The following is an 18,749-nucleotide window of genomic DNA, read 5'->3' on the forward strand; positions in this document are numbered from 1 at the left end:
CTACAGACTGGGTAGGAGGATCTATCCACCTTCGCATCCCCAGCTGACAAGAGAAGAGGCGGTGATTTTCCGAAAACTACAGACCGGCACATTCCCGCACGGCACCCTGCTACACGCCATGTATCCTACGAGCTATACTCAAAAATGCGCCTTCTGCTCTACGCCCAATACCCTCTACCACATGGTATGGGAATGTCAGCAAAACCCATCGACACCACCCATCACCGGACCAACCGTCGAGCAGTGGGAGGCCCAGCTGACAAGCTCGAGCCCTGAAGACCAGCATCGCCTGGTGAGCAGGGCCAAGCTATCAGCTCAGGCCCACGGCATCCTGGACTAGGGACGCCGCCCACCTCGGACGATTTTACCGTCGGCTCATTTCTACTAATAAAGTTTATTCCTCCTCCTCCACCCGACCTACTGCAGCCGGATCTTTCGGTTGAAAAATGAGGTAGGTGGAGTACTACATTGTTTATTTCAATTTCAGTTTATTCTCCATTCAATAACAATGAAGAAGTAACAGATAGTATGCAGACGTGGGTCCCAATGTCAATGACTGCAACGGGACCTGTATTACTAGAATGTCAATCGTTATGGAGAATAATGGAGGAGGCACATTATCGACAGACACGCCGATCCACCCCTGCACACAGAGACTGTCGTCCGAGTAGAAGGAAGAGCCCTCCACCCCCACCTCCCCCCCCCCCACACACACACCTTTTCCCCTCCCTGTGTGCGTGCATGCGTGCGTGTGCATTTGTGCAACTGTTAGATTTGTGGTGTTATTTCCTTGCGACAACAGACGAAAAAATAAAAGCATGCGATAGTTCAGCGGTTAACGCATCCGGCTACTCACTGGCTATTGGGCAAAGTTTTATTTTATCATCGCCATGTAGTGAAGGTGGATCTGAGGAGTCGGTGATCTGAGGACGGCGGCGGCGGGACAGAAAGGAGGGAGACAGTAGACCTAGTTTCTATAGTTCTTGTGTCGTAATCCAAGCGACTAGGTTCTTTTAATGAGCGAGGAGAAAATGGGAAGCCGAAAGGCTCGATGTTTTTGTTAGTTACATGGAGCCATAGAAGCAAATATACAATAAAGCTAGAAAAAGCATAGGAAAGATTAGCTGTTACTCTTATGTGAAATCTAGAAATAATAAGAAAAAAAGAAATACAAGTGGATGAAAAGATAACTTGCCGCAGGTGAGAGCAGAACTAGCCAATACCACTCACGGCCATGGCGGCTGTATCTCACGAGCGACAGGAGTGCTTGCCGGGTTCTACGCTGGAGTTGCTGGGGCGTTCTTTGCGCCCAGTGGTTGCACAATGAGACTAACTGTTCCCTGCGCTTTCCGCAGCGTTAGAAGTCCAGCAGCGTCGTGACAGCCTAACAGTGAAACCCGGTAATTGCTCCGGTCACGCGCACGCGTGATGACTTCCGTGTGCTTTAGACGTTTAGAGTGCACGTATACGACAGACAGCGTGGATTGACCTCGGAAATAGCCATGCGACATGCTCTAGCTCTGAACTGGCGCAACACGGGTTGTTGCATCTCATTGTGTCGCTCGACATGGATTCGCACAATTGTTTTTTCTTTCTTTATTTATTTATTTTGCGAACGTATGCGTATGCACTCTAAGAAAAATCCCGGGGAAAACGGGAGTAACTGGGCCGTCAGTCCTAAAAAGGGCGCTTTCGTCCCTCAAAGGACTAACTGCATGAATGTGCGGGCCGTGTGCAAATTTCGGAGAGTAAGTGTTTCGCCCCTGGTCGGAAAGAGAGCAACGGGAGGACGAACGACAACAGTTACTCCCCATGCACTTCGCTGTTTTCGTCCGCGTCATGGAGTGATGCGGCGGAAACGGTATTGTCTACAAATAGTGAATAGTTCGAAGTTCCTGCACTTTCTATTGAACTACATGCAAAGCAGCACCTTGCGTCTTCGTGAGAAAATTGCCTGAAACTTAAAAGCTGGAATGTGAAGAGCCATGGCCTTCGTGCGCACAACATAAGTGAGCGATGCACATTAAACGCGCAAGTCATTGATATACGGCTACATTATTTTGGTCAATAGTACCTATGTTCCTTCTGTTCCAACCAGGTTACGAACTTAACTGAAGCGATGTGCAGCTCAAACGGGACACGCTAAGCGACAGAAATTGTCCTTCTCTGTCGTCTTGGGTGCCCCGTTTGAGCTCGCTACACGCAGTGCCTCAATTTAAACGACCCTAAGAATACTCGGGCTGATTTCTTTCCGCAGTCGCTTATGGTTGCAAGTACACTCAACGTTAGACTCTCACTGCATTGCATGCGCAAAATGCCGAGTCTCTTTTACATTGCCGCACTTGCGTTCCGATGCTTAACCCTGTCTGAATATCCGGTCCTGCCAACCGACCACCGTGATGAAGTTCTCAGAAAAGTATCCTTTTGATCAGGCAAAAATAGAAACCTGCTTACAATCTGTTTGAGGAACAAATGTGAAAACCCCAGCCCTCCATTCAACACTCTATGGAACAGATTACTACGACTTGTACGTTCCCGTGTTGAAGCCCAAATAAACGTAGCAAATACTCTATGCAGCTTTTGCACAGACATCTTCGTCAGACATAACGCTTGCATCAAGTAAAAAATTTTAGCGACTCAAAACAAATTGCACACGGTGGCTCTTGCAAACATTGAAAATGTATGCCCTCCCCATTTGCCGGTCTGGGTTTTCACTCGCACTACTTCATTGTCCCAATATTCTTTGCTATCACGATAATGTTCGAGGGGCACACCTAGGTAGGTGCCTGGCGTTACCGCCCATTGCATGTTTCAAAAAGTCTCAGGCTTGTATTGCCAATTCCCACGCCAAAAACCAAGACACTTGTTCCAGTTAATAGCACTTCCACTTGCAGTAGAAAATTTTACAGCCTCTTGTACAACTGCTGTAACACTGTCATGGTCCGTACAAAACACTGCTACATCATCAGCATATGCTAAAACTCGAACTTCAGTTTCATGAAAAGTGTAACCCCGGATGTTTGGGCTCTTCAGCAGCCGCAGACAAAAGGGCTTGAGGTAGAGAGCGAAAAGCAGGGGGGATAAAGGGCAGCCCTGTCTCACAGACTACTGCACAGGAATACCATCACTTAACTGCCTATTAATTATCAGCTTCGCTATACAACCATTGTACATCATTTTAACACCTTCGGTAATAACGGTTCCAACATTGATAGGGTCTAGGATCGAGAACAGAACTTCGTGTACGACTTTATCGAACGCCTTGTGCAGACGTAATTGCAACATGGCCACGCGCCCATACATTCCGTCGCAGCATTCAAGGACAATTCTAGCTGTGTGAACATTGGTAAAGATTGTCCTGCCTTTTATGCCGCATCTCTGATGTGGCCCTACAAGTGACTTAACACTTTAAAGACGTCGAGCTCAAATCTCCATGAATATCTTATAGTCCACGTTTGTTAGACTGATGGGACGGTATGATTCAACAGACTGTAATTTAATCGGATCGGATTTAAGCTCGACTGCACGATTCATTGCCTGATTATGTAGTGTCGTCCATGTATACGGGGTGAATGCCTTTAAGTGCTTTTTTGCGGGAAGTGGTCGCGTCTTTCGAAATACTAAAAGCAAGACTTTCTAGTGAATATCTGGCCGCTGTTACTTGTAAGAAGTTGTATAAATATCTTGTTGATGTATTCTTGCTTGTACCGTCGTATCGTACAGCATTTGTTTTCGGTTCAGAACGAGATGTTCTTAAGAGAGTTAAACGAATGCCGGTAAGAGCTTCTGTTAAATCTTTCTTTTTTCAACTACATACAGGCACTCTCCCAGTGAAACCGTGGTTGGAAAGCAAATGCATTTTTGTACCTTGGTCTGTGAATTGCTTTATATGCAAAAAACCGGAGACGATCGAGCATGTTTCTGGACTGCCATGACGCAGTGTTTTTGTGGGATATTCTAAAACGCAGCTTTAAAAAGGAATTGCCGTTAAGTGCTTTCGGGATACGCTTCCTGCCATGCGCGGAAACAGAGGGAGTGCCTGTCGATCTGTTAATGCTTCTGTGCATGCATAGCCTGTGGCGAACGCGTATGGATATTAGACATGAGTGCATTGTTCAGGCCCCAGCACATGAATACTTCATTGAAAGTGTGCTATATATACGCGAATTTTTCTGTGCACAGAGTGATCCTACTGATTGGCTAAGTGCTTTGGACAAATTGACTAGCCTACATCGTTCTTATCCCAACACACTGGTCCGACATTGACTAGTTGTTTTTTATGGCCATATAATATTCACATTGGACTTTCTTTTGGCAAGCCGGTAAAAAAAAAAAACACCGTGGTGAAGTGGTTAGAGTACCTAACTTGTGAGCGAGAGGACGTGAGGTATAATCCTGCTCTCTGGGCACGTTTTTTTTTTAGCACAGTAATTCTTTATTAGGGCATAAATGCCTAATTTCATTAATTCCGCCTTTGCGGAGCATCGGAACGAATTACCGTTACTCCCTTGAGGAGCATCGGAAAAGAGCAACTGTTAGTCCTCGAAGGAGTAAGCGCATGTGGGGAGTAACAGTTCATCCCATGTCAGTTGGTTCCCAAAAGGACTAATGGTTGTGGCAAATCGCTTAGTACTCAAAAGTACTAACCTCCCTACCCCTTTAATCCCTTTTTCTTAGAGTGTAGCAATGAAACCAATACGAGTCTTCATCGATAGCATCAGACGATGGCCACAGTCTGGAGATTTCGTTCGTAAGACTGTCGCTCCTCCGCGACACTGAGCGCGAATACTCACGGAATGGGGGCCGGAACACTTTCTCAAACTGCGTTGACCGAAGACCAGGCATCGCTGCGGATACATATCTGAGCACAAACACTTCAAGTTTGGCTTTTTTTTTTATTATGCGCTTCGCCATTGTCGACTGGGTCTAAGTTTCAAGATTGTATTGCCAGCGCCACGATTCGTGCTAGCTCTCACGCGGTAGAACGCGAAGTTCCCCCCTCGGACGCGGAACGATTTCAAGCGAGATGACCCCACATTAAACGCGAATGTGTCCTCACGTAATGTATTTGTCATGTTCATTTCAGGGGAAAAAATGCATGATTATCCTCTTCAGATTTCCGATGGCCACGTATGCTTCTCTCTTTTTGTGTGCATACCTTTGATATACGAAAGCACGGGAAGACAATGGAGTGAGAGGTCACTAGTCAGCATATTGTGTTTGTCTGCGTCGCCCGAGTCTATCCAGTTTGCGCGACGTTTCGCTCTAGACGTACTCGGGGACCACGGGCGCTTGTGCGGTGCGCAGTCTAGATCGCGTTGCGATCTAGACTTCGCATTGCGCAAGCGTGAATGTGTGAATGAACCAGTGCGAATGAACCAACTTATCAATCGCGAAAGGATCGCACAAGGAATTTCAACTAGAGCGACGACGTTAAAGGAGTGGTGACACAAAATTTCGAAGTCGAGCTAACGTGTGAGATCGATTTATGTGGGCACACACATATCGCCTGCGAAATATCAACGGCGAATACAGCTTAGCACATATTTAATATTAATTTTAAAGTACATGCGCGCAGTCAACCGCAAAACGCAGCACCTCGCAACATCGACATCAAAGAAGGATTGTAAACAACCGAGAAAACGCTACGTCACGAGTTTGCGCTGTTGTCGGGACGGCTCTGCGGGCAAGTTTCTCGCCGCTCCGATAGTCTTGGTGTCATATTTTTTTTCCTCCCTGGTCGTGACGCCGACCTCTTTCGCCGCTGATGGTGGCACAACAATGGGCTAAAATTTGTTTCTGACACGAAATAACTCACAAAGTGACCTCTGTGCATGCTATAAAACGTTACGCGATATAGTAAATCGTTAGCGTGTTTTTGACTCCCAAGTGGTCAGCGCAGCCGCCGCGACAATCGTCTCTGCGAAGCGGCTCGCCTGGCTAACGTGTTTTCTCATCGCTCCCAACGGAGTCGGGAAGACTACTTGTATTGTCACGTATGAGCGACACAAATGTGCAAACATTGATTGTGTTGACGAATATAGGTGCTTTATTACCAGCTGCGGACGGGTCGCAAGGTCCGTCGGCTTAGAATCCGACGGCCAGCGATTCTAGGCCTATATATACAGTTTCCCAACGAGCGCCAGCTCGCTTGGCTTGCTCTTTGGCGATACCGTCGGCGTCGATAAGCGGCAGAAGTGGTCCGAGTTCGTGCGCGCCGCCGGACGCTTAGAATGGACCCCGTCTAAGAGCAGCCAGATTTGCTCGTTTCATTTCGAGCTTGCCTGGTATAAACAAAAATGGTCGAGCTGAGAGCAGTCCGATGATCTTCCACCAAGACTACGTACCCTCAAGCCTGATGCTGTGTCGACTTGTATCTCGCCTTGTGTCCTGCTCCGAAATATGTTTCATTCCCAAAGCGCCCACGACGAATGTCTCGTTGTACCGGTGTCGCCAGCCGCATTTTCCGAGTCGCTGCTTTGTAGTGGATACAATCAAATGTAGTTGGCCACGTCTAATTCGGCGGTGACTACCGCAGCAGGAAATAGTTACAGCTAGACGACGAAAACAAGGACGACATCGCAAAACACGTGCAGGCGTATCAGACGAGCTAGCAACACGAAGCTCAAATTACCTCCAAGACTCCAAATAATTACCTGTCGCGCTCTTAACCCAGTGATTTTTCGTGCCGTGATTACTGCGCCGTTAGCTACTTATTGCAGCAGAAAAACCAAGATCGAAAATTTTTGTGTCAGTACTCCTTTAAGCATACTCGCATTTGCTGTTTGCGGGACCTGTTGATGCAATCAAGTTGCGGCGAGTGCCGGTGCCGCCTCTCGATGAGCCCTTACTAAACTATTCTGGGCTCACTAAAGGCTTGCTTCCCGGCCAGCGCATAGTCTTTAATGCTTATTGCAGTTGTTCGACACCTGCTCTCGCTTTTCATGCAGCCGTCTTCAGGCCTTTCCCGATTCTGTCCCATATTGTTGCTTAAGTGAAGTTGCAGCGGTTATTTTCGTAAAATGGCTACTCGATCATTTCCTCACAACGTCGAGCAAAAGCAAATTGAACAGAAATAACAAATTCGTAATGAAAGCCTCCCCCCCCCCCCCCTTCGTGTACCTGGCAAATGAACAAATCTGAATGCGAGAAGAAAACGCGTACGCATAGCGGCTGCAAACATGGGCTCGAGAACTGCAGGCATCGAGCACGCGCGGAGGTTGCGCGCGTGGATTCGGTGCCCGCAATTCGCGCGCTTCGTTCGCTTCCAAGCCGACAGAGCCAGTGAACCTTTCACCTGTCTCGTCGTAACCGTCGACTGGCGCCGTCGAGTCCACTTCCGTGGCAAGCGAGATCTGCGTGCCGCCGGAGTTGTCTTCGAGCGCCACCGTGGACAGGCTGCTCGACATCATGTCCTGCGCCAGCGGATGTCCGGGCCCCGCGCACACACACCGTCGCGAGGTTACGCACGCGTGACGACGAATGCACTCAGGGTTGCCGGCGGTTCCCCGAAAGACTGGAGGTGCTCATCCCTTGGGAGAGGCATCCCAAGCAGCGCCACCGCGTCCCGGCGAACGCGCGGACGCGCAGAAAGAGAGCTGCAATGGTGAATAGTCGGTACACAAAGAAGCCGTCGAATTCCGCACAGAAGGGAAACACCAAAGAGTAAACACTGAGCACTTCCCGCCAAGGCGAGCCGTTGATGAGCCGTCGCGCTAGACGCGCGAGGGAGGACCTGCTAGAGCGGCCATCTTGTTGCCAACTCGTCTTCGCGGAAGGAAGTCTCGCTTAGAATGTGCGCACTAACCGCTGTGTGCCCTAATGAACAGCGCAACATGAGGAAAGCGGCCGCCGGCGGTGATGCGCGTTATCGGCTGGTTGCTTCTGTCTTGGGTGGGGAAATTATTTCGTGCGTTCGATTGCTCCGCTCGGCAGTGCCCCGCCGTCGGACGCAGTCACCCGGAGCTATAGCGATCAAAATTGCCCTGAGCGCCGTCGATGACCTTGTTGACTCTGCTCGGGGCCTCCGGTGAGAGGAGCCGCGGACGACGCAACGCTGGTGCGGCGCCAGCCAGCTGCACGGTCTCCGCCCCACCCGAATGCTGAAGTACGCGAGCAAAGCGGGGAAAGAAATCTTTCGTTTGGAACGGCGAAGCTATAGCGCGGAAATCAACCGAGCGCGTGCCACTTATCACGACCCACTTGGTGCTCGATGGGGCGGCCACTCACAAAACAGGCAGCCGAGTGACGCAGCGAGACTGCTGGGGGTGGCAAAAAAAGTTGCTGTGTCGCTTCTGGTAAATGAAGTCGGCTGACGACGGCCAAAGCCAAAAATGCAGAAAACTCGCAAAGTTGCCCTGAAGGGTATAATATAGGTGATGATACTTCCCAAGATGGGACCGCGCGGGGATGCATTCCTCCAAAAAGTACAGCATTAAATCGCGGTCCGTTGTTAACGGTTGCGCTTTTCCGTTGATGTGAGGCCATGGAAAAGATGGCAGACGAACCCCAAAAGCGGTTTTGACAGATGAGAGCGAAAAAGAGCCATCGATGGAACAAACCAAGATATGGCACATCCTTGTCATTATAGCTATTGCACTCCTCTACGTTCGCCTTAATGTTGCTTACACGAGACACTATTTATTTAACGTACCTTTGTCCAGCATGCCATTGTGTTACGACTGCGCTGATGACGAGCGCTTTGACCATTTAATTTGTACTTGTAGGTGCTTTACAAACTAAAGGGCCGTCTTGAGCAACACTTACAGGACACGCGACTTCAGCTCCGGGACGTTCTTGGGCCGTGGCAATGTCGTGGTTGTGAACTGTGGCCCACTAAAATACCTATAGCACGCCTGCTGGATGCCTCAATAAACTAACTTTTTTTGCTGCGGTATTCTGCGCGCGTGTATATCTTGGTGTGGGTTTTCTTTGCGAGCGCGTGCTTTCTCACTCCCTTTCTTTCCTATTCTACACCATTTCAGAGGTCTGGAGTCAGTGAACCAGAACACAGTAAATCAGAACACTGACGAAGGTACAGTGCTTACGGAATCAAACGCGTAAATTTAGGGCCAACTAATCACCATACTTTCGTTTCCACCGGCTGCAGTGTCACATCGACGTAATTTTGGCGCGTACACTTAGATGGGAGTCCGCGCCACCTTTGATGACTAGATTCCTAGCGACATGACATGGTAATCTCGAGTAATTTGCAGATATGCAAGGCTATAATAAATGCTCCCTGTCACGTTTAATTCCGTGAGCACTGTGCATGTACGGTAGTCTGTTGATCACAAAGTATGACGTATGTTCACCCCCTTGTCAAGTGCACTGACTGCAAGTAAACATTGCTAACCCGTTCTGCACATCACATTGAAACTGTGCAATGCAACAAAAGTCACTAAATTCGGTACGCGTTCTTCTGGAAGAAGAAGTTGCACGAGATTTTCTTTCTAACTTCATTCTAGTTCCACCTGAGTGCGAACTTCGATCCTCATGAATGTACGTCCACCTTGTGGATTGTTGCACAATATATTTTATTCTTGGCCGCAGCGCTTTCTTATTACAGTATACAGTCAAATCATTTGATACTTGCTTTTCAACCAAGCGGCTGTGAATCACGTGACCATAGACGTCGTTGGTATGTGGTCGCTTCGAAGCCTAAGTGAACGGTGCGGATGACTTCGTGTTTCAGACGATGGATTCACATAGGTCTTTGCACTTCAATATACACTCCGTAACCTTCCGACACAGAAGCAAGCGTGTACGAGCGTATATCCACAAAACTATCAGCCCTTCGCAGTAATTGATACTAAATGGTCCTATCGACAAGATGAGGTTACCACAAGTATAGCTATGGGGAGACAGGTGGCTCTTGTGTGCCGCTTCTCTTGTGCGTGAGGAAGTGGCAATGTTCGTTTTCTGCAATTATTTTTTAAGAAACCAGGGCCAGTATTCACAAAAAAGCTATTGGTCTAAAATTGTTCGTAAGGGAAAATTCCAGTCAATCCGGAACTTGGACATTCTATGGGCCAATGGCAAGGAACACTTACGAGTGGAAAGCTCTTTGAATATGGTATCGGATGAACGGTGCCTGTGTGGGCACTTGGATGCCAGTAGTTCGAGCTCCTAGAATTGAAGCAACCCCTTTCACGAGGCGGGCACAAACCAAAGACCGCATGGCATGGCTGCCAATACAAAGAAAGATAAAATAGTCCCCCCAACAAAGCGAAGAACAGCAATGCAAACACCATAATGTTGTTTCGCATCCTGATCACCTGCTTCAGTAAAAAACCGCTATTCATTCATCTTCTAAGGAAAAAAAGAAAACTTGAGCAGGTCAGGGGGTGCAAAATATGCATTAGTGCGTTTTGTTGATGGTGCCATATTAGCCTGGTAATTAAATGTATACAGTGATGGATTAAAACCAGTTCTTTATTGTAAAGGTGTGAGAGAAACTCTAGCCTAAGCATTTTCCATCGTACTTGTAACGGCTCTATGTCATTAGCTTCCATTTGGTCAGAGGGCGAGTTCAACAAGGTATATTTGTTTATTATCGACCTTACAGCCTTCCACGGAAATCCAAGGCTATGAACATTGCATTTAGTATCAGGATCCCAGACAATGCATGCGCATTCTGCTCGTAGTTTTGGCCGAACAAGAGAAGTGCAGCCTTGAAGTTTAACGTTAGCGGTAGTGTTTTCAAGTTTATGTTTCAGACATAGAGCTTGCGGAAGGCAGATGCGCAAACCTCACTAATATTAAAAATCCAAGATAATGTCACACCGAAATAGTTGTATTAATTTACTCGTAATCTTAAGAAGTCTGACGGGTAAGTATATAGAAGTGGTATTTTTAAAAATATTTTTCGAGTGAGTGGAAGGAAGACAAACTTGCTGCGTTCCAGCTACTCTAAAAAATACCGCTTTCATGGACTCACTTATTACTGAACTAAGATGCTGGGATGTGACAATCGCATGACTCATATGCGACTGCTACAACACCGGTGCGCAAAGTCAAGCTCTCTCTGTACCACCCTCTGCAAGTTCGAGCTACCAGAACAGAGTTTCTGGTACTGACCGATATGTGCCTCTACCAGAGTTAAAAAGCATTCTCCAGAACGTTACTTACTTTCGCAAAAAACAAATGCTTTTCTTTTGCCGGATCACGATTAGTCGGCGTTTGTGCTTGCGAATTAGTTTACAACTGCTTGTTGAGTATATGGGCCCAGTTTCTTCAAATGCAATGGCATAAGGGACGTGAGCGCGTTCCGTGCTTCTTCCCATGTGTGCCCATGTTACTCGCTTTATTCTTTTCCTCCTTCATCCTTTACGTACAGCGTTTACCATGCTGATTAACATTTACCCCGTGCAGAATACTAAAGTACGCAAGCAGGCTAGGCTTTTGCATCTTAACAACCTTCACTCACTTAAATAATGAAATTAATAGTATAACAGTCACCGAGTCGCTTCCTTTTCCAAAGACGGACACACGAGGGCAACACACTGCAGACACTTAACATAGTGCACGCTCCACAACGACACATTTAGGTAATAAAATTTCCCGCCTACGGCAAATGACTGGAATGCACTAAATGAGCACATTGTTCAGTAGTTCAACTGACAAGTATATTTCGAACTTTACACCTTTTCTTTACCAATTAATAAGCATTGCGAGAGCAGTAGATAATGGGCATTGGTTAGTAGAATGGCCTACTTTTTGCTGTTAATAACGATATGTTCATTACATGCTTTCTTTGAAAGTGTTTATACCAACACAGTTCTGCTTCATTCGTTCAAGGAAAAAGTTCGCAACACTCTGTGCTCTTACTAATGGAAGTTTGTCTCCTTTACATTGCTTGAAATCATAAGTTACATTTGCATTTGTGTGTCGATCCTGCCACAGCCATATGTGCTAGCAGATTGTAAGAAAATAAATAAATAAATAAATAAATAAATAAATAAATAATATTATTACAAAGCCACCCTGACTCTAGTTAACCTCGTCTTGTATTCTTCGCTCTCGTGAAAACAAGAACATGAGCAAGAAAGAAAGTTGATGCTAGCCTGAAGGGAAAAACATAAATAAAGGCTCGGAGGCTTTCGCATGACCGCTGATGAAACACTTCGGCGCTCGTTTCATTCTTTGAGAAAACAAACTAAGCCAGGCGGTGAACCAACCCACGACTAAACACACAGATATGCTGCGACTTATGGGGCGATTACACATCGCAAACAAACGAATGAATAAGGCATTCAGAAGAGCGAAATTAGTGAAAGAGAGAAAAAGAAATGAGCAGACCAGACAACATGATACGACGTGCTGCCCGATAGAACGTCGCTCTGCTCGGTTACGGTTAGGATGAAATCCTCGACGAGCGCTCGCTAGCATGCGATGGAGGCAAAATAAGCGGCGTCGAGACGAGCCAAGTCAACGCCCAGAGCACGTATACACATACGTATACATACACATACACATGCCGCGACGGACGCGCGCGCTGCCTTCCGCCTTCACGCACGCATCGGTTTATTTGCCGAGCGCAAGGCAGCCTGACGCGGGCTCCGACTCGCCAAGGAGGAGTAAGCAGAGGGGAGAAATGTGTCAGAGGGAGCACCCGCACAGCTATACACACAGGGCGCACGGCGCACAGGAGGTGCCATTGCGCAAAATCGCGCAGTGCCCGGAATGTATCCTGAATGCACTTACAGCGCAAAACGAAACGCGGACGTAAACGAGAAACAACACGGAGAGCGCTGAATGCCAACTGCCGTTGCTCGTTTCTGCGCGCGTTTGGCCTGGCACTGTACGTACGCTCAGGATGATCCGAGAACTAGCGCAAACGTTTCCCTTACAAAGCTTTAGATGCAGTAAAGCTGCACTGCATTACGAGACAGTTCACACGCGTACGAAGCTCCGCACCAAGCTTAAGAAGCATCACGAAGCTGTTCGCACGCACGCGAAGTTTCGTACGAAGCGAGGCGTCGCGAAGCTAGGCCCGTGTTCGCGAAGCAGTTCTATACGCCAGTGTAGGTCGTACGAAAAGCTGCAGGCATATAAAGACAGCGAGCGTATCACTTAAGGTGGCCCGCCAATTACAAAGAGTTCTTACGAACTGTAAGCTTCGTGGATTTGGTCCCTGTTCACCATAAGTACGAAGCATTGCAAAGCTGTTCATGTGAGCACGAAGCTTCGTACGAAGCACAACGAAGCTGTTAACAAGCGTTATTAGGCCGTGGCTCATCTACTTCAGCGACAACGTGATTGGCAAGCGTTTGCGCATTTGCCAAGCCGCGTCAGTTTCACGATGTGGTCATGGCTGAATGTGTTTCGTACCTGGCTGAAGATTTGTCTCCAAACCAAGTGGAATTTTAAAAACCAACCAGCGTGCGAACAGCTCGGCGCGAGACAGCTGCAACCCTGTAATTCTCGGCGCGCCCACGTGAGGGACCAGGAATGCGCCCGCGCGCATCGCGCAATTAACCAGTTCGAAACCACTTACACTGTAAAATAATTTACACGCTTAAAAGTGAAAAAGGGTGTAAATGTGTCTATAACTCACACCCTAAGGGTGTGAGTTATCGACACATTTGCACCCTTTTTCGCCTTTAATGGTGCAAATTATTTTACAGTGTAGAAGGACGCTATAGAGAAGCACTTAAGTGTATTAGTTTGGTAATGGGTTCTTCGGCAACTCTATTTTCATTCGTTTGACGCGAGAAACTTGATTACTAGTGGAGAGAAAAAAAGATTGCTAAAATTAGCTGTTTTGAATTGCGAGGCAGAAACCAGGGCTGGGAAAAAATACTTTGTGATTGTACCATGATACTACACAAGATAGTCGGGCAAAAAGTATTTCAGATACAGATACAAAATACTACCACAGTTACTGTATCCGATACGATACTTTCCCGTTGTATCTTGAGGTACTTCGATGCAATCCCAAATTTCTTATTATATATGTAGATAATGTAGCAGCAAATCCGTAAGCACAAACAATTTTTGGCTGCAAATCTCTTAACTGCGACCAACCTTGCTTCATTTTAATAAAATTTCTGTTAGTATCTCACAATTTTTTGTCTGTCTTGCTCAATGTATAATATTTTCATTGCGAAGCAGTTTATTGGGGTTGCTTTAGCTGCTTAACAGGAACGCTTTTCAAACGCTGCGCTGTGAACGGTTCTTGCTTGTTGCTTTTGTAATCGATGGGAATCTCTGATCTGCTTGCCAACCAGCTAGCGGGTCGCCATATAATTACAATAATTACAATATAATCACAAGAACGTCAATAGGAAGCCTCTGCAAGATGGCGCAAATACTGCTGAGGAGTTTTATCTTGTCCGTAAACGCTGATTTTCGTGCTTGAGAGCAACAATCACGTACACAACATAGCCGCCTCATGCACAAGCCTCCGGGAAACAGCGCCATCTACGCATCGGGTCGCAGCAGTCACACTTACATCCCCGAGATCCTTCAAATCGCTGATGCGAGAAAGCCACTGGGCGCAAGGCAACCCTATTCTTTCATTCTTCAGACTTCGTAACAAAACACCACGCAAGAGAAACTTCGATAACGACAATATAACGTCATCAGAATTTGCGCGAAAGATGCCGCATGCATTGGCGTGCGCAGCACAGTACAGTGGCTACGAATAAGTGTCATGGCACCAACACAACTAAAGACAAAAAATCAAGAAAATAAAAGGTCGGCGGCGAGCATGTTTTTGTAGAGATGGCGCAAGCTTCACCGCGTGACTCTGCTCCACGAATAAGGACGCGCGGTCCTCATCACCTGCCCTCGCTGTAGTGCTCTGGCGGAAAGCTAAAGCAATGTCACTGTCTTTAATTTTGTTCAGGTGACCTAGGGATAGCAGTATCAGCTTGAGAAGCGAAGTTCAGCCAACGTTTATAGCTTCGCACGGTGATGTTGCGATAGCAGTGTCTTGTATCTTAAGATACAGGGTACATTCATTCGTGTATCGGAAATACAGATACTGATGTACGTACGCCTTGCCAGATGCATCATGCAGATACAAGGTAACCAAAGAGTATCTAAGATACATGTATCTTTGATACTGCCCTAGCACTGGCAGAAACTAATTGCTAACGCCGTCAGTGCGAGTTCACGAACTTGACCATGCGCGTTTACATGCATTTGGGCCGTTTTCGTGCAGAAAAGTTCTCGAAACTTGGTAGGTTAAGTCAGTGGTTCCTTTAGAATGGCACCTATTCATAATTTGCCTATAAACAATCAACTAGACCTTGATGTAAAAATTCACGACGTCACGGCGAGGTGGTGCGGGAATTTCACGGAATTTCACCACATACTTTTGTTTTTGCGTCTTCTCTGGCTCATTGAGCCACCTCTAATGGTCATACTGGCCACTCTTCTAATGCAGAAGCATCGATGTGCCCCTTAGATGAGTTGAAGCTAAATGGAAGTTCACAGGAAGAAGGAGGCTCGAAGTGGCCAACAGGGGTAGAACGAGGGATGTCCCTGGAGCCAACGTTTAGGCGAGGGGAACTTGTCTTCGTCAGGCGATGTGGGTGTTTATGCGTAAATATTCGCGTAAGTAAGCGAGATAAACCTCGCAAGATCGTCTATTTCGCCATCTTGACCCAACAACAGAAACGAACAACGCCGTCCAAGCTGCCGCGCGCCGTACGACGTGAGCAGCACGTGCTGCATAGCAATCAACGCGGCGTGTGCGCTGAAACACGGCGAAGCGCACTTTGAGTAAGGCGAGGAGAGCGACAGAGAAACGAAGAGGGAAAGGTAGGGAGGTTAACCAAGGACGTGCCTGGTTGGCTACCCTACACTTGGGGGGGGAGGGAAGAACAGATAAGGAGAGAAAGCAAAAAGAATAGTCGGTCATTCACAATCAGTCGCAGAGGAATCTCCATTGTAACTAGAGTTCATACAGTTAAGTCTGCTTCAAGAAACGCAGAAGGGCTTTTGTGGCCTTTTGCATGTAAGAACGCATAGGCCATGGCCCAAGGATCTTTTCTTCTGAGAGCGCTCTATTGTCCAGCAGGTTGAGCTTCGCTTGTAAAGTACGTCGTTAAATGTCAAAGGGTGGGCAGGCAATGACACAGAAGGTGCTCAGGGTTTCATCACACCCGCACAAATTGCACGCTGTACTGTAGCTAGCGGGCTGCCTGGATTGAAATATGAACCAAGCGACCCTTATATTGGATATTGGATCAGACAGAGATAGAAATAAACGGAATGGGAAAGGCAGGGAGGTTAACCGAATGAGATTCTGGTTTCCTACCCTGCTCTGGGGGAAGGGTAAGGGGATATTATAGACGGAAAAAAACAGGGCGGAGAGAAAAGGCAAACTAACGGGTAAAAAACGTACGGAAGGTCGTGAACGTCCATGAGAATTACAGACTCTCCAATATGCCACTCGAACGTAAAAAATTCAAGAGTGCATTCACTGTCTTACGGTGTGACGACCGCAAGGTCGGCGTTCCAGGTCTGTCTGCTCTGAAGACGACCGGTCGTCAAGACGGGCCAGCGTGGTCACGAGTGACTGCCTGTGTGCGTTGTATAGGGGACAATGACAAAGAACGCGTTCGATAGTTTCCTCGTCGCCGCAGTGGTCACACGCAGCATTGTCCTCCCATCCGTTGCGGAAAGCAAACGACTTCGTAAATGCTACGCCAAGAGACAGTCGGTAAAGTACCGTTGTCTCAGGTCGGGATAGTCCAGGTGGAGGCTGAAGTTGCAGACGGGGGTCCAGTTGGTGTAGACGTGCGTGCGGAAAACTAGGTGTGTTCCACAACGAGTGTAAGGCATCATATGCAAGCACTCGAAGTTGCTCTGCTGCATCTGTTCTTGATAGCGCGATTGGCTCCTTCACGCCATCTTTGTCGGCAGATCGAGCAGCTTCATCGGCCTGTTCTGGAACTCGCAGATTTGTAGCACTAGTTGTTCGGAGTGTCCACGGCGTGAAGCAGAAAGCAAGCAACGTAGAGCTGCCTTAACGTCGCTGAAAATGCTCCACTTTTGAGGTAGTTCCTGTCGAATTATGCGTAATGCACTACGAAGAGCAGCAAGCTCCGCGGCTGTGGATGTAGTCTGATGTTATCTCTTGAACTTGAAGGTGGTGACTTTCGCAGGAAAAATTTCTGATTCTGCAGATCCGTCCACGGTGGCTGAACGATCAGTGTATCTCTATGAGGCTCATTTGCGATGTATAACGAGTGTTTCAATATACGGGCCCATAGGTATACGGTTTCCAAAGACCTGCACATTATTACTGAGCCCATGGTGTGGGGAAGCGTAGGTAGGGAATAAATTACTATCAATTGTAGGCCCATCAGCACCGGAGGCTGTCTGCCTTAAACGGAAGTTTCGGTCGACTCAGCTTCCAGCTCGCGCCACCACGCTCATCTTGCCTCAGAGCAGCTAGGCGTGTGACAGCTTTGGAAACGCGTCCACTCAGAACTCACAGAGAGAACGAGGCGACGCCCTGCCGCTAGTGTGCACACTTGCAGCAGCGATAGAACGGCCCAGCGTTGCAGTGAGCAGTGGCCTGGGGGCACAGAGCAGTTAGTCAACGCACGGACATGTCCGGGCGGCGGAGGAGAACTGACGGCGACTCATGAAACGTCGCGAGCGATGCAGAAGGGCGCGTGCCTGGAATGACAGAGGCTGTCGCGACTGGCCAGACGTCGTTTATAGCCTCGGTGCCGCGGTTGGCCAGCCCCCGTGCCTCTTGGCTTCGGCAAACTGTATACGCCAGGGAATCGAGACTCAAGCTCCCGTGCGACGCCGCATTTCGAGTGAGTTTTGCGAGCTACATTCCGCGTCCGGCAAAGTGACAACGCGAGACTATTTCACGGATGACTAACTTCAGTCACTCACGCTCCGTTTATTAACCTGGAAATGAGAGGACGACGCTGAACACCTCACAGCAACACGGCTAGCGCTGCAATACACCAAGGGAGGTCAAACTAAAGCCTGATGTTCCAGAGGACCACACCCGGTGGATAACGAACCACAAAATGCCGAACTCACTGCTGCAGAACCTGCATCACACATGGCTTCATGCGTTCATTTCATGCCAATTTTGTTAATTATTTTACTACATATGCCTTGTGGCCAATCCGCCGATTTAGGAAAGAAAAACCATCAGACCATCTGTGCGTACAAAGAGAAAGAGAGAAAACAAAAGGACGCTTTCTTCAGGCTTCATGTAGCTATAAAGCGTTGCACGACAATAAAACAGCCAGCCATAGTAATCATCTTTGGACACTTTTCATAGACAGCAAGCTACGAAAGGACCTGAGCCCGCCGCTAAGAGCTGTGTGGTCTTGTTCGCTAAATATCTTTCCTTTCCGCTTGCGTTCTTGCAATCACGAAATGTATTTTACAGCGTAATCACTAGAAATGTTTCGTTTGTCACGATTGTATAATTGAAGTCGCTTCACAAAAAATCTACAATGCGTCTCAATGGCGCCGAAGCTTGAGCGCGGCACAGCTTTAATCGCGACAAGAAAGACAATGCAACATACCACGGTTAAATATAGCTCCTACAATACAACTGTAATGCAAATGGCGTGGAAATATGCCACGGCGGACATCTGTCAGAAGCGCGCTGCTTTCACCGGATTAAGACATTATACGGCACGAGCTTAGTCAAGCGGCACCCAAATATCCAAACAATGCTTACGCCGAACGCAAGTTCGCTTCACTACGCATTAATCACCGTTAATAAAACATAATGTGTGATAACAGAGGTTGGC

At 47.6% G+C, this 18,749-nt stretch overlaps 1 protein-coding gene across 3 annotated transcripts in view; it reads right to left on the reverse strand.

Annotated features, from left to right (window-relative positions):
* The window catches only part of LOC142577288 (band 7 protein AGAP004871-like), a 505,838-nt gene that overhangs the window by 282,334 nt on the left and 204,755 nt on the right, over nucleotides 1–18,749 (reverse strand). Inside the window, exon 1 of one of the 3 annotated variants that reach the window (XM_075687087.1) lies at nucleotides 7,298–7,495. The exons of the other annotated variants lie outside the window; for them this stretch is intronic. Coding sequence (XP_075543202.1) covers nucleotides 7,298–7,412 — 115 coding nt within the window. The 5' untranslated portion in view covers nucleotides 7,413–7,495. Of the gene's footprint in view, nucleotides 1–7,297; nucleotides 7,496–18,749 lie in introns of those variants that run through there. 3 annotated transcript variants of the gene reach the window in all.

The sequence above is a fragment of the Dermacentor variabilis genome, chromosome 1 (assembly GCF_050947875.1).
Source record: "Dermacentor variabilis isolate Ectoservices chromosome 1, ASM5094787v1, whole genome shotgun sequence".
NCBI classification, from domain to species: Eukaryota; Metazoa; Arthropoda; class Arachnida; order Ixodida; family Ixodidae; genus Dermacentor; species Dermacentor variabilis.